General features: G+C 39.2%; 1 protein-coding gene across 21 annotated transcripts in view; it reads left to right on the top strand.

Moving 5' to 3' along the window:
* The window catches only part of LOC135334470 (uncharacterized), a 48,283-nt gene that overhangs the window by 3,251 nt on the left and 29,311 nt on the right, over nucleotides 1–15,721 (top strand). For 14 of the 21 annotated variants that reach the window (XM_064529658.1, XM_064529665.1, XM_064529663.1 and 11 more), the window contains one exon: nucleotides 9,346–10,046. The exons of 1 other annotated variant lie outside the window; for it this stretch is intronic. In XM_064529658.1, the coding sequence (XP_064385728.1) occupies nucleotides 9,346–9,624 (279 nt within the window). In that variant the 3' untranslated portion in view covers nucleotides 9,625–10,046. Of the gene's footprint in view, nucleotides 1–359; nucleotides 7,184–7,242; nucleotides 7,685–7,731; nucleotides 7,992–8,039; nucleotides 8,334–8,461; nucleotides 8,585–9,345; nucleotides 10,047–15,721 lie in introns of those variants that run through there. 6 more of the 21 variants (XR_010394298.1, XR_010394297.1, XR_010394296.1 and 3 more) reach the window with 6 other exon arrangements.

Here is a 15,721-nt window from a genome sequence, read left to right as displayed (position 1 = left end):
GGAAACTAGTAACTATAATTATTATTGCACATAATTATATACAATAAAAAATAAACATTCTGAGCTATACTACAAGCTATACAATTAATGTTAAGTAAAAATAGCGGTTAAGGCTTCGATTTTGCTGTCTTCTTAACAGATACACTGTGTAATTTCTTCAGTCACCCCTTATTGTAACGCATGCATGATAAGTCAGAACAAGTGACGCCACAATTTTAAATTCATGGTTGTAAAAACAAAAAGTGCATGACAAGACCATCATGCATGTGAGTACATTATACTTATAGTTTTTTCTGATTGTGATACCATAAATAAAATCCACAATGTGTGAGGAAATTTCTTTTATTCATATACGACAGTGACGATTTGATTCTCTTCAAGCATGAATTGCTTTGCTCTACCATCTGGCTGTTCAAGGCATCATTATTGTCTATAGGTGCTCATTTTGTAAGCAACACTGCATCCTGTATGATATATAAGTGCATGGTAATTAAAATCATATAATTATACTTAACATACAATTATTATAATTATACCTGAATGATTTGGCCAATGGAAACGATCTACTAGACCTAGAAACCGACTGTGCCTGAAAAAGGGGGGCTCTCTATTCAAGCAGTATTGGTGCAGGTTGCAACTATTGTTGTATATGATGACTTCAGGTGCTGCAGATACAAGGGCATATAATTATATTATGCAATTGCATGCCGGAAGAGTTTAAAAATAATCATCCCGATATATATAGCATTTATACCTGATGAGAATCGTTCATATAAGATAGTAAAAGGAATGTTGGGGAATTCCTGAACTTCCATCAGTTGGAATCCATAGCAAATTCCTATACAATATTGATGCAAATTAATGTACCATAATTATTACTAGAATGTTTTGCGAGCATCAAACATTTGCGAATTTTGCGAGGGTTGATCAATAAAATCCGCAAAACCTAAATTATTACTAGTAAATACTTGCCAGAACACAATAGTTAGATCGCAAAGGGTCAAATTTTCTGCTGATTTGGCTCATTCGCAAAGGTTTTTCACCTGCAAAATATTCTAGTAATACGGTATGAGGCGTAATAATTATAATTATCATGCATGCAGCATTACCATGCTGACAATACAGAGTAAATACCCCGGTAGCAGTGATGGATGTCTTAATTGAGCTTTTTTTTGTACATACAGAGGATTTAAAACTGTCAGCCTTATAAATCTTTCGTTTTCTTAGTGAAGGAAGCTTTGGAAAGTACGATATCATATCATCATCATTAATGTCAGTGTGGTCACCAGTACTAGACTCTGTGAAGTCTTGCGTAAATGGGGCTAATGATAATTCCACAAGCCTTTTTAGTATAGGCTGCAATGCTTCAGTGGGGTAAGAAGGAAGACATTCAATTAAAGTGAACAGTACTGGAGCTTCCTTTTGTAGAAAGGCCATCTTTTTTGCATTTGACTTCAAGGAGCCAGAAGACTCCATTTCCTTTAGCATTTTGTGCACTTCTTCTGTAGGTGGTACCAAAGCACACACAGGTGATGCTGAACTGAGAGCTTGCAGTAAATTAATCCAGTGCTTGCAACAGGAGACAGCTGTATCAGCCTCGTTGACTTCTTTAGCTATTGTGGTGATAAGTTTGACCAAACTTGGTGCGTGCAAATGTAGTAATTCTAGAAGAGAAGTGAATTCATGCTGGCTTATACACTTCTTTGTAGTAAACATCTTCAGCTGCGTGCGTGTTGTCTTGTTGTTGATGTATATCCCATCATGGAAACTAGTGTTGAAAGAAAATAAATACAGTAACTTTTCAGCTGTCCGCATGATCCTAAACTTATCACAACAATAATTGCTGAATAAGTAAAACAGCTTTCGCCACACTGTATATATGATTACTATGATGAGAGGCACCTTCTACAAATGGATTCAAGTTTTGAATAAATCTGTGCATGCATGCTTGGCAAGGTATTTATTTTGTCTTAGCTCAGGGAGGACTATCATTATATATATAATCATTATATACAGTGGTTGATGACATGGGAAAATTTGCACTTATCTTCCAGTACAGCTGATAGGGGATGAGGTTTTATGAACTCCAGAACCGTTGAGTTGGGACTTCCAGGGCATAAGGTCTTTTCTGCATGAATGCTAAACAAGTAGCATCCATGACAACAATGGGTGGACAATCTCCACACGCAGTGCACTGAAATCCTACTTGATAATCAATGTCTAACAGGTCAAGAAAGGCATACCACGACAACCGATAGTGATTGTATGTAAACATATACTTATTAAACTGATTGCCGAATCCTGCATCTTCATGGTTTTTAACCAACACACAATACTGGGTATATATAGTTGTTCTGAAGAGGAAATGTATCGTTAATAGTCAAAGTGCACACACATGCAACATTAATTACCTTCCCAAAAGGAATTGATGCATAAAACCTCGCATAACTTCATAGGATACCAGGAACTTGCCCATAGTCACTAATCCTACTAGTTGGCCATCAAATTCTTTACGTTTCTTACATCCTGAGCAATACCTAACATGCACTGTTTGGTCAATATAATAATTGTTATGGATTTATACTTCTAAAGCCACCTACCATTCGCATTGATAACTGTATTGAGCAGTATAATTTTGCTCCGTACAGATTCCTGCTTGTCTTCTTCATCTCGTGTAAGCGTACTGCACACTTTACAATATGTGTCAACTGAGCCCAAAATAGAAGTGTTGTTTACAATGTTGAAGCGATCAGCTACAGTACATGCCAGTTGTTGAGACAATTCACTTGATAAATTGAACGGTATATATACTGCTTGATGAAATTAAGGGACCGATACTGATGCACATGCACTTGTCTATTCTGCTGCACACTAGACAGATCTTTTGCAATTTTATTGAGGCAGTCATGTTTATCCTCATCCGAGCTATTCAATGCTTTCTCGACAATGTCCACATGTGAACTGTGCTGTTTATTGTACTTGCATGTACAACAGTACAGACCCCTTAATTGTTTATCATCAATACGAACTTGTACAACACCATGGCCACTATATCAGCTCTTGTACATACCGCCTGCCCAATAGAGCATACAACCTGTAAATCATTATAATTATATAGTTGTGATTGGAGACGTACATGCATGCACAATAGTGTCCAACTTACCTCTGTGCCAACATTTATACTGTAGGAGGTGTCCTCCTTGTGAGGTTCGATATTCAAAGTATACGAATGATCTGAATGGGTATGAGGATAATTCATAAATATTAGCTGTGCATGCACTTTTAGAAGACATGTACCTGATAATTCTTGAGCTGATGTAATGTTGTGAATATTGTCAGTCTCTTGGATAATCAGTCTAGTTGGTTCGATGTGGATACATTCAGAGCCAACAATGCTTGTGAATGCATCATATGTGGAATCAACCGAAGTGGAGCAGCTATTTAGTAAGTGGCCACGTGCACTATCACAACTGCACCAGTATACCCACTGTATACCATCACTGAAGTGCAACCCACAGCGTGAGACGAAAAGAAACTCCATGCTCAGTGAAGTTAATAGATCAACAGACCAACCTACATGAATATAATTATACTTCATCTCTCTATAATTATATTATATGCATGCAATTATACGCACGAAAAAGATAATATACTTACATTCAAAGAGGAATCGATTCTATTGATTCCCTGTATAACAAACGACCGGAGAGAGTTGTCCAATGAGTTGAGAGCACGCTGTTCATGTACACTGATGAGATATGCAGACAGCAATGGCACTGGAATTCCAGACGGCTTTGTTTCTGACTTTGAAACATTATCCTGCAATGGCATGATTGTAGAGATTTAATGTTTGAGTTTGTACGATTACCTGTACTTTGTATCCGGCTTGACTTAGTGTCATATCATCAAAAGGCTCATTATGGCCCTCTTGGTCACTCCTGAATTGAGTTGACACGATTCCCTTTCCCTGAACAACTCGGTGCATTTTCTTGATCTGACCTACAAATTGAACGATATAATACACACTTGGGATTAATTTACTTCTTCGTGATCACTTAGCGATAGGTTGTGGATGGTACCGTATATTGGAGGATAGTTCTTTCTATTGCAAACTGCGAATGCATAATTCGCAATCGAAATAAACGCAAAGAAAGAGCATGCGCATGCATTTCGCAATAGCAATCAGGCTTGTACATCAATATCGAATACCCCGCATTCATACCCATATAGATTTATACTAATTATGCTTTAATTCTCTTACTATAGGGTAGTGTTTCCTCTTCTTCTTTAACTTGTTTGAGCAAAATGAATATTTATCTTCGTTAGCCTCTCGAATCTGTTTCCATGAGTGGCTTATAACTGGATCATATAGGCCTTCTATAATTGATGACGTGTTTTATTGCCACGAGTGCATTTGTACATAGCACATGCACAATGATATAGCTATACATTATTATAGCGACTCACTACATCAGTGTTGCAGATGTTGCATGAATGAATAGGAATCACCCATGCAGTGATACCCAACCAATTATACTGATTACTCATATACATGTCATTGGATACAATAATTATATATATATATATATAGATATACATGGGTATATATAATATACCCATGCACGGCAAATATCGTCATGGTCAATGTTGCTAGATTAAGAAAACCGATTCAGGATCATAGGCCTTCTATAATGATGACGATATGATTGATGGATGTTATAGAGGTCCGGGATAATTATATTAATTTTATTGTTCACCCAAAAATAGCAATATAATTATATAGATAGGAGAAGTATCAATTTCAGCCCCAGTACGCCCCGTGTACGTATGTCGGGGTTTAGTGTGGATTTGCATGATCAATATCCTGGGAGCCTGGGTGAAATCAAATCGCCTCTTTCCCTCCCATATACCCCCACTTCATAACCTCGGGATTTGACTATACACGCGTGCATGTGCTATACACTTTTCTCCATGGATATTGCTGTTGTAAGTTTGTATACTAAGGAACTCAAATTCTCACCCTATATCACGCACCTCAGGGTTACCAAAACCCCACTATGTCCTACAGGGGGAGGGCAGTGGGGACTGACATGGATCGGTGCATAATTCACTTGTGCATGGTATCACTATTTTTTTATATATATAGATCTAGACTGAGGCTCAGTATCACTGTTGCTCACCGAGAATTCAAAGTCATCTTGTTCATTGCCTGTGGCAGCCTGCTCTTCATTAGAATCAGTCATTATACAGCCTAAGTCTAGATCTATAGAATTAACAGAAAGATCAGAGTTCATTAGATGTCATAATCAGCACCGCAGCCAGGTTTAAATCAACCACATCAAATAGCAAAGTTTATGCAACAACACCCACACACACATATTCAAAAGATGGAGCTGTTGAATGATGTCTAACCACAGGATGTCAGGTCCCACACTGAGGCAGCATGCACTGTATGTAATAGTAGTCAACAACTGGAGAAACATAATTATTTTCTTACCTGCATGGATTGGTCCATCGAATTTCCAGGAATAATTTTTATGATATACTTATACGATGGGGCCCCATGCAGTTATCTCGTTTAATTGATGCCAATGTAGCCACCAAACTTGGAAAGTTGAAACCAACACAATAAATGCAAGCTGCATAAAAACTCTTTTCTTACCCCTGTTGTCTGTTGGTCTACCCAATTTTTAGAAACTGGAAACTTTAATAGATCAACAAGCAGGTTTTCAATGCTATAAAGGAGCCACCAAACATTGAAATGAGTATACATGAAATCAAGCTGCGTGAACTATTTCTTGCTTGTCGTCCAAGGACGTTGGTCCATCCAGTTTCCATAAACAGGTAACCTTATGGACCAACGAGCAGGTTTTCCAGTTTAATGATGCCAAAGGAGACACCAAGCTTTGAAATGAGCTCAAACACATTAAATTATGCATTCAAGCTGCGTGAACTATTTTCTCACTTGTCGTTCAGGTCGTTGGTCCACCTAGTTTCCAGAAATAGGAAACCTTATGGACCAACAAGCAGGTTTTGATGCCAACGGAGATACTAAGCTTTGAAACAAGCTGACACCAATCTGATACCAACATGGAACACATTAAATAATGCATTCAAGCTGCGTGAACTATTTTCTTACTTGTCGTCCAGGCCGTTGGTCCACCTAATTTCCAGAAAAAGGAAACCTTATGGACCAACAAGCAAGTTTTCTTTTAATTGATGCCAATGGAGACACTAAACTTTGAAAAATGAGCTGTGACACCAGCCTGGAACACATTATTCAAGCTGCGTGACTATTTTCTTACTTGCCGTCCAGGTCGTTGGTCCACCTAGTTTCCAGAAACAGCCTCCTATGGACCAACAAGCAGGTTTTCCTGATGCCAACGAACCCCTGCAAGCTTTGAAATGAGCTGCCCACCTAGAACACTTTATGCAAGCTGGGTGAATTCTTTTACCAGTCGTCCAGGCAGTTGGTCCATGCACCTAATTTTAATAGGCCCCTTAATGGACCAACCAGCAGGTTTTAATGATGCCTGGAGCAAATGCAATCAAGCAAGTGTAACATGCAACACTGTTTGCTGTAGATCCTGTGAACAGAAGTTTGCAATGAAACGGATAAAGAAACTGGCAAACTGTAGGGCAACCCGGTAGAACCAGACATGCATTAAAAATTAAAATGTGCATGCAGCCTTCCATATCCTTTTGCTTCAAGACATAGTACATGCTGCAGGGGGTACTTTATATAACCATATTTCTGTGCTCTATTATCTATGATATAACTAGTCTATATATCTCTAGCTAGCTGTGTGTGGTATCAGCTTGTTGTGTGAGCCCCACCCACCATGCAAGCTCTCAAGCCTCTATGACGTAATCTACCGTTGGTCCATTTATCAGAGTCCATTGCCACATTCTGGAAAGTGTAATACCTCGTTATTATCGCCTTTCCAATGCAAAGGACTTCTTTTGTATAGCTTGTTTTAAACAAGTGGAGAGAGGCTTCAAGGCAGCTCACATTTCAAAGAGTTTTACTAGATCAATCAGTAATAGCTTGGCAGTTCCTACTAGATACGTCCTCTGCAATCGGTCCTCAACTTTAGGCTCAAGTCGTGGCAAAACCACAGAAATAGTAGTACAAGCAAGGCACAGTCTATTTGCAGCAACTTCTAGCAGCCCAAAGGTTCAGGTAAGATATATGTAGCCAGGCTGGGTGCGTATGATTATTATGTTCTTGCAACAATCCAGGTTGCCGTTGCACATCAGGGCTGTCTTAAACCAAGACGTTTTTCCGTACCAGGTCGTTTTAAGAAAATAGTTGAATCAACAAGATTCAAGAGCAGTCCCTACACAGCACGTACTGTATTACGTTCCCGTTCTTTTAGGAAACCTGTTCTTATGGGTACAAAAGAATTAATCAAGAATGTAAAGTTATTAGCAAAAGAACATCCGCTCGAGCCATGTTTAGATTGAAGTCCATGAAGTCACTAAAATCTTTCAGGATGAGACTACTGGTGAAGTTGTTTAAAAAGAAAGCACCTTACCTGTCAAGGTCCCTCCAAGTGGGAAGTCAAGTGCTATGAAAATGGTGGCTACTGCCGGATCAATTTTATTGAAAGCAAGAAACAAAGACCTGCATGTGTTCTCTCCAGGCTGTTATTTCAATGATTATGTACGCAGGTCACTGCTGGTGAGTGAATACGTATGTGTGTCAAATTTGAATTCTTACCTCTGTAGACCTTTACAAGGCTAAACCAACTGGGGATATGTTTTTAGCCATTGTCGCTCTATTGAATTGGTGAAGGAGTTGAGAATTGATCATGATGAACAAGTATTACAATGGAAGCAAAAATTGGAAGAGGTCATTCATCCAAGTAGCACTGTACCACAACGGGGTGATGATGATTCAAGTAGCATTACTACCCAAGAAAATAGCTCTCAGGAAAAAACTGAATCTTCATCTGCTTTTACTTTCTCAAGTAGCAGTTGTACATCTGGTAAGTGTAGTAATTATACCCTGATAATTAATAATTTATGCTGTACAGGCTCCTCCAGTCCTGTAAATACACACGTTATCCCCAACAAGCCCACATTCATCATTATAATTCTGGAGACAATCTGGACAAAACAATTAATCCTCGATTTATGACATCCAAACATCAGCGTAAATCCCTCCACTTTTTCCACTCTTTTGCAGTTTTAGATAGGGTTGAGTGTAGCCATCTGGAACCTATTGGAGATCTAATGTCGTTACCTGCAACTGCATACCTACCTCATGCCTTTGATTGTCAAGTCCTCTGTGAAAATTATGCTGTACATTGCACTAGAATCATTGTCAGGGATATCCCCTACTTCGGAATATTTAAAGACACCATTGTGAAGCACATCCCTCATGCAAAACCATCTAAAATCGTTAGTTTCAGCAGCATTCACGTACCAACGATTATTGTGAGTATTTACTTTACAGGTTCCTCTTGGCCAAAAAATGAAAATAAAACAGAAGAAATGATTTCGATTATGGAGGAACTCCACGAATATGTTGCAAAAGACTCTCAAGTACCGTTTGCAGGAGACCTGCTGACTGGCACGGCAAGTTTTATCAATTAGAGTCAACTCCGAAACTTCAAAGGCATCACTAAGAGGACTTCAACCCTTTGCCTGTGATTGGCATGCTAAGGTTAACTACTTATCGGTAAGCATGCATATACCAATTATTATTGTGCACAAATAAGTTACAGCTTACCTTGAATCTAATGACTAAAGTCTATTTGTGTTGAGTTTGACCTTCATAAAGTTGTCATAACTTGTGTCATACTTTACTGAAATTCAAAGTTTCATATACCATTGGATTCCTTGTTAAAAAGCGCTTCTATCTATATGCTGTAGAGCTGGTAAGCTCCAACCAGCTAAAAGTTAGCATTTTCCATGTAGAAGTCCCAGGCATACTTGTCCACCACATAAAGCATAAATGAAGCCATAATTGACCACATAACTTCCGGGGTCGAACTCAACACAAATAGACTTTAATTTCACGGTTCTGTCTCGAGGATAATAAATCATTATGCGAAGTGTAATCTTTTATCTGCCAAGCCACACCAAAAACGTCATATCCGGCCGTATTAATCGTATAAAATTACATTGAAAACCCAGCCAGTACTGGCCAGTATACGGAATAGCGAGTGGCCGCATATCAGGGCGAGTTTTGTGCAGTAAACAGCAACCCCGGTACTTCAGAGAGCGAGAGTCCACTGTAGTTGGATATATATGTAACTCTTATACACGATGTACTTACCCAATTGCTGATGTATGCATAATTATGTGTGACAGTTGTGTGCTCTTTTGTCTTCATAGATTATGTGGCAGCGCTTATATAAGCAAGGATCAAGTAGAGAAGGTGGAACACTCAATCAACTGCGCAATCTCATAAACCGAAAGAACGTGAGTGAGGCTAAAGGAAAGGATGTTAGGAACAATGTTAATGAAATCGAAGACTTTTTGGTTATAGTGATAGAATGTTATGTGATAACAGCTGCTCTTAATCACTTTGGAATGTCTGATATGAGCGACATGCAATGGATTCCCAAAGAATATCGACAAGTTTCCATTGCAACAAAGAAAAGAATTATTTGAAGCTGAGATCAGCAAAATGGTCAAAAAATTTGTTGTACCACACGCTTTTGTAGCCGATCGTGACGTTCATGCCCATTCAACCAGAATATCTTCAGAACACAGCTATTGTGGGCCACTTTCACCATCACAGTCTTCTTACACACCTAACCAGAGAGAAGACTTAGAATTAGCACAAAATCCACATGATACATAGTGATCATTCGTATTTATCTTCTGTGATCCCTTCACATCAACGACAGCTTCCTCAAACTCTTAAACAGTACTGGACTCCAATGACTGCTAGTCAAGCAGTTAAAAAGGCTGCAGTGGATGGGATACATGACTATGCTTCTATGGTCCTTGCCGATGGACTACTATTACTTGAATTTAAGGATGCAATCAGGGAAGGCGATGGTATAAGGATTTTACGTTGTTGGAAAGTGTTTTTGATGTACTTCACTTACGCAAAACATCAGAATTATCAACATGAGGCGTTCTACACCCTTTCACTTGTTAATGCCATCGCCTCACCTCGTGTCGCTTCACAACTAACGTGGGGTCGTGTTCTCAACTTTAATGGTGGCAGTGGTCACAATATTCCTCTAGATCTCCATATGGAACATTTAAATCGGACCGTCAAAGACTATGTTGCCAATCTAGGGGAAAATTTTGCGGAAAAGTCCATAATTCAATGTGGGAAAAGTGTCGGTGGAATTGCATCAATTACAAGGCAGTTTGATAACGACAATTCTGTGTTAAACCCAATAGGCACACATACTATCCCAAACTTAGATACTGATAAAGCTACAATTGTACACGCACTATGTAAAGAAACCAAAGTATTTGACTACATTCCTGGACGACAACACGCCTCATTTACTGGAATTAAGCCGAACATTGCTGATTGTATTGATACACAAAAATTGATGAACTTATTACATAAGAAAAAGGTAGCCCTACAGAAGAAAGTAGCTGTAGCTAGGATATTTGGACATAAATATTAATTTTCAATTAATTTCTGTTCAATACATTCTTTAAAATAGTAAGTATGTATTCACCTTGAACCTTTGATGTAATACCGTATAGCGGGTATATTTCGAGGGTATAAATTTTCGCGGATGGACCATTACAAAGGATTTCGCGGATTTTATTTTCGTGGTCTGAGTTCCAGCCTTTTGGTGCATGCGCACATCAACATGCAGCTTACCTCCACACCGTTAGCCTCGAATCCATAATACTGAACACGCCTACTATTCATAAATTTTCGTGGGTATAAATTTTCGCGGTACAGGCTCAATCCGCGAAAACCGCGAACATTTATACCCTCGAAATATACCCGCTATACGGTACCTAATTCTAGTAACTGTTCATAAGTTTTAATAGAGTTACATTTTTCAGAGATAGTCTCAATAGATTTGTTCGTTGTTCGTTATGCCAGACATTATTTCCAGACCAAACAGTATAGTGGTGCAGGCTGATGTTCAATTTCACATAGTTCAGATCTATACTTTATAATCAAGTGCTCGATCTCTTTTCTTTGTTCTATTGTGATAACCACGCTCTCCACATCAGTAATCGAATGTACATCAACGATGTTCAACCTCAAATCTACATCACTCTCCTCATCACTCTCAAACATCAAATCTGCATCAACACAGTCCAAATTAGATCCACAACATTCAGCACATAAGCAATCGATGCTACAAATAATATTATCACAGCACTTGTGAGCAGGTGTGCAATTGTTCGTATAGTTTTTAACAAATTCTCTCATTAGAAGCTTCCTCCTGCATGCACAGTCCAACATTTCCACAGTACAGCTTCATGGAATCGCTGATATTTACATTTCTTGAAAAGTCAGCTGGCTTCACATACAATAATGCAGTGGCTTCCATGCCATCTTTTGACGCTCTGCCAGCTAGTCTCCTGCAAATAGGCCTCAACACTTATTGCTGGACCCCAGTGAATAACCTTCCGAATATTAGGGCCCATGCCAAACGCTATTGTAGCAATAACAATTCGAATAAGTCCATTAGGGTGTACGAATTCCTGTAAGATGGAATTTTTTACAGTATCTTCTGTATAAAGAAGCTGAATACATAGCACAAACAGAGACTGATCTGTTGCCATACTCGATGTGTAAAGAATTCTTATTGTGTAGCTCAGTCACAAGTTCAGTGTATATTTCCACCAAATCTTTGTAACTTTTACAGAATATAATCGTCTTGGGAGTATTTTTTCCTAATTTAACAATTTCATCTATGAGTGGGGCAAGCATAATTTCAACACAGTCAGGCTTTTTACACACTCTGTACGTAATGTTCATCTTATCTGGGGGTTTCTCAATAACAACGGTATCCTTCTTCTCCATACAAAGACTGTCCATAATGGCATATCGAGTTGTTTCGTTAACGGTGGCAGTTAATGCCATCATATTCATTTTGGAGAGAATGGACCTGAGCTCTGACAAATTTCCATATTCAGTTCGAAAATCTGATCCCCTACAACTTGTACATATATATGATGTATAACTTCTGGACATAATTATTATTGCCTATAAATACTTTCATTTGTTGGCACATAAGAGTCGTTATTTATATAGGGTCCACAGTATACTGATAGTCTAAACTCACCACATGTGGATGCAGTGTGCTTCGTCAACAACCAGGGCAACAACATTTTTTCTGTAAAGCTCGGACGATAAAATGCCTCTCCATGTTTTAGTTGTTAACAATGCTTCAGGGCTTGCAAAGAGTATATCAAAAAGGCCTTGCGCAGCATTCTTCTCAATACGTTCGTCTCCTCTGACGACTGAAGCACACTTAATGCCTAGTCTTGAATACTTTTCAACTTGATCTTTCATCAAGGAAATTAGTGGGCTTACAACTACAACAATCGGGTGACTGCAGTCAGATGCTAGTTTCTTGAACACTAAAGGGAGACAAATGTAGCATAAAGACTTTCCGGAACCTGTTGGTTGCACGACGAATACATCCTTCCCGCTCACAAAACTCATAACAACATCCATCTGCATCTTTGTTGGGTTTTCATACCCTAACTCTCTCTCTAAACACTTCAGTTATAATGCCAGTACACATGGAGCTGGAGCTAGACATACTGTATAATAATATACTCAGGTACATACACAACAAATTTCAGATCTTAACTCAAACAAATAAGCTATACTTCTATTCCTAACATATTTTTGGAGGTACACATCTTCAGACAGCCATTTCATAGTGATGATGTCATATGATGTAACAGGTGGTGGTCCAATGGAAGCGCCAATAGTTGAACTTTCAGTACCTGCACTCAAATAAATCATATCACTTTTACTTCAGAAGATATGCCACAAAATGTGAAAAATGTGAAAAATAACAAAAATCTACTCTCTTTGGTTGTTGCACTGTAGTAGTATACTACTACATGTACATGTATACTGTGACAGCGTCACGCCCATCTCTTTGTTAATTATTAGCATTGAATAGCTTTGTAAATTCATGGAGGACGTTTTACAAAATCATGGCAGACATCCTCTTTATTCCTCTCTGTAAGAATGAAGTCAGCTGGGCATGGTCGTTATAGGTGCTGGTATCTTCTATCCTTTGTGTTTCGTATTTCACTGCTTATTATAATTGTAGGTAAAAAACATTAGCACATGCAGTGCTCTGCAGTTGCAAACACTCGGCTTCACGTGCACCCTGCAGTAAAACGGAGGTGCATGGTGCTGAATGAGTGTTTGGTGGGGTTGCAACCCCGCCGCTGAAGTCTCTGTGAGAGGCTTTTCATGCGTGTGCGTATACCTTATAGCCATATTTAACGTCCTCCAGCAATATCGCATGTCCTTGCCTTACATTGATAAGGGTGGACTGTAACTGCATGCTATATACTGGCTTAATTTTTGAATCTGCTTTAGTAGCCATGATAATATTGCCGTGTTGCATGCACAATACCCTAAATACTACGTATAAATTTAATCTTATTGAACGATTGTGATAAACAACAGAAAAAGGAGAGCCCCTGCATGTGTAGGGGCTACAATTTTCGTACGGAAGGAAGTTGAGATCAAGTGCGAACAAACAAGAGTCTGTGCTGTTTTTATGTCTAGTCAGCAGTTTATATTCTTTATAGTGACCATATGAGACATGTGAGAAATGAACGGAGTGTAAAAAAATTGACTTAAGTGAGGTAACTGATATAGGTGTTCCAAAACAATATTATTTCCCACCTACTACACTTTAAAACTGATCGTTTAACGAGATAAAATAATAATTGTAAAAATACGGTATTAATTGGAGGAATAAAGAAAGAAATAGAGGTAGAGTTAGATAAAAGGAGAGCCTGCATGTATTGGGAAGTCGCGTGAGGGTAGAAGGGTGAAAATGAGCGTGGGCATGCTGAGTTAGAGATGTTGGACTGCCCACGCAGAGATCTACGACAGCCTAGCCACATGATCGAACTGGAAGTTTGCAAGCAGTAATCAGAGCCTCCAAGTATACAGTTTTTTCCGGATTTATACGGATTTCTGTCTTCTATGCCATGCCGTAGCTATTTTAAAACTGCTGACTAGACAGAAAAACAGCACAGACTCTTGTCTGTTTGCACGTGATCTCAACTTCTTTCTGTACGAAAATTGGTCCCCCCCCAAAAAACCAGAACAATTAATTTTTACAAAATTGGCATCCCGTGAATCACTAATCATGGAACCTCAAAATGAAGACCTGCTCAGTCTCCCCACAGAGGTACTGATCAAGATAACTGACACTCTGACTGGTTATGAGAGGTTCTATTCCATCCTCAGCGACCCTCGTGCCTAGAACTCCCTGGTGTGGAAAGACTGCTGCAGAAGAGATGAAGACTTCAAGGCTCTCAGGCTATCGTTGGGACTGTCTTGTTCCTATATGTATCGTATAATCCTAACTCGCTAAAATGTCCTCTTTCTAAGTTTATCCCCAAAATCCACAGCTGTACACAAGTCCGATATCTCTCACTGATTGGCATGCTGTAGTATCCACTGAAACTATCTAGAAGTAGCTGTAATGTATCTGTAATGATCTAGAACAGTCTAGCTAGAATTGGAACTGTTACTTAGTGGTAACATCTAGAAGTTACTTAGCTTTGTATATAAGAAGAAGGTTCTGTACTGCATGTGCTCTGTGTGTGTGTTCTATTCTACCCTTGCTGCAATCAAGAATATTTATCTGTGTTAAAGTGAAGACAATTAACAGATACAACAATTGGCGACAAGGATTAACTCAGAAGACAAGAAGAAGCTATGGCTACCCAGCATGGCGCTTTTGGAGAATTCTGTCCAGACAAAGAAGACTGGATATCCTACACTGAAAGACTAGAGCAGTATTTTCAGGCGAATGAGGTCGACGCTGCAGAGAAGCAGAGGGCTATATTACTGAGTGTATGTGGAGCATCAACGTATCAACTGATCAGAGACTTAGTGGCTCCAGAACGGCCAAGCACCAAGACTTTCCAAGAGGTAGTACAACTCGTGAAAGAACACCACCAGCCTCCACCATCGTTTATCGTGCAGCGATACAATTTTAATATGCGAAGCCAGAAAAGACAATTTCAGCATTCATGGCCAGCCTGAGAAGAGTACTGCAAATACGAAGCTATTCTGGATGACATGCTTCGAGATAGACTCGTTTGTGGAGTCAGAGATAGGAGGCGTTTACTCTCAGAAACAGATCTCACCCTTCAAAAAGCTATGGAATTAGCATTAGCGGCAGAGGCAGCAACTCGCAACTCTCAAGAACTCCAAGCAAGCAAGACACAGAACACGGAAGCTCTACACAAAGTCCAGCACTCTAAAACAAGTCTAAAGGAAAGCAAGAGCAAAACGTTTGGACCTTGCTACCGCTGTGGAGGAAACCATGCCCAAAGGGATTGTCGAATCCGAGAAGCTGAGTGTCGTGAATGCAAGAAGAAAGGACACATGCATTGCTCGAGAAGACAAAAAGCAAGTCAACTAGGAGCACTCATAAAGTCAGTCAGGAACAAAGTGAGTCGGAAGGAACTGAAGATGAAATTCTACTACTACACTGTACAAGAACGAACACTACTGAGCCGATCACTGTTACCGTGAAAGCAAATCAAGCTGACC

Source organism: Halichondria panicea, chromosome 4 (genome assembly GCF_963675165.1).
Source record: "Halichondria panicea chromosome 4, odHalPani1.1, whole genome shotgun sequence".
Taxonomy (NCBI): Eukaryota; Metazoa; Porifera; class Demospongiae; order Suberitida; family Halichondriidae; genus Halichondria; species Halichondria panicea.
The sequence above is the reverse complement of the archived record's forward strand: the minus strand, read 5'-3'. Positions and strand labels throughout refer to the sequence as shown.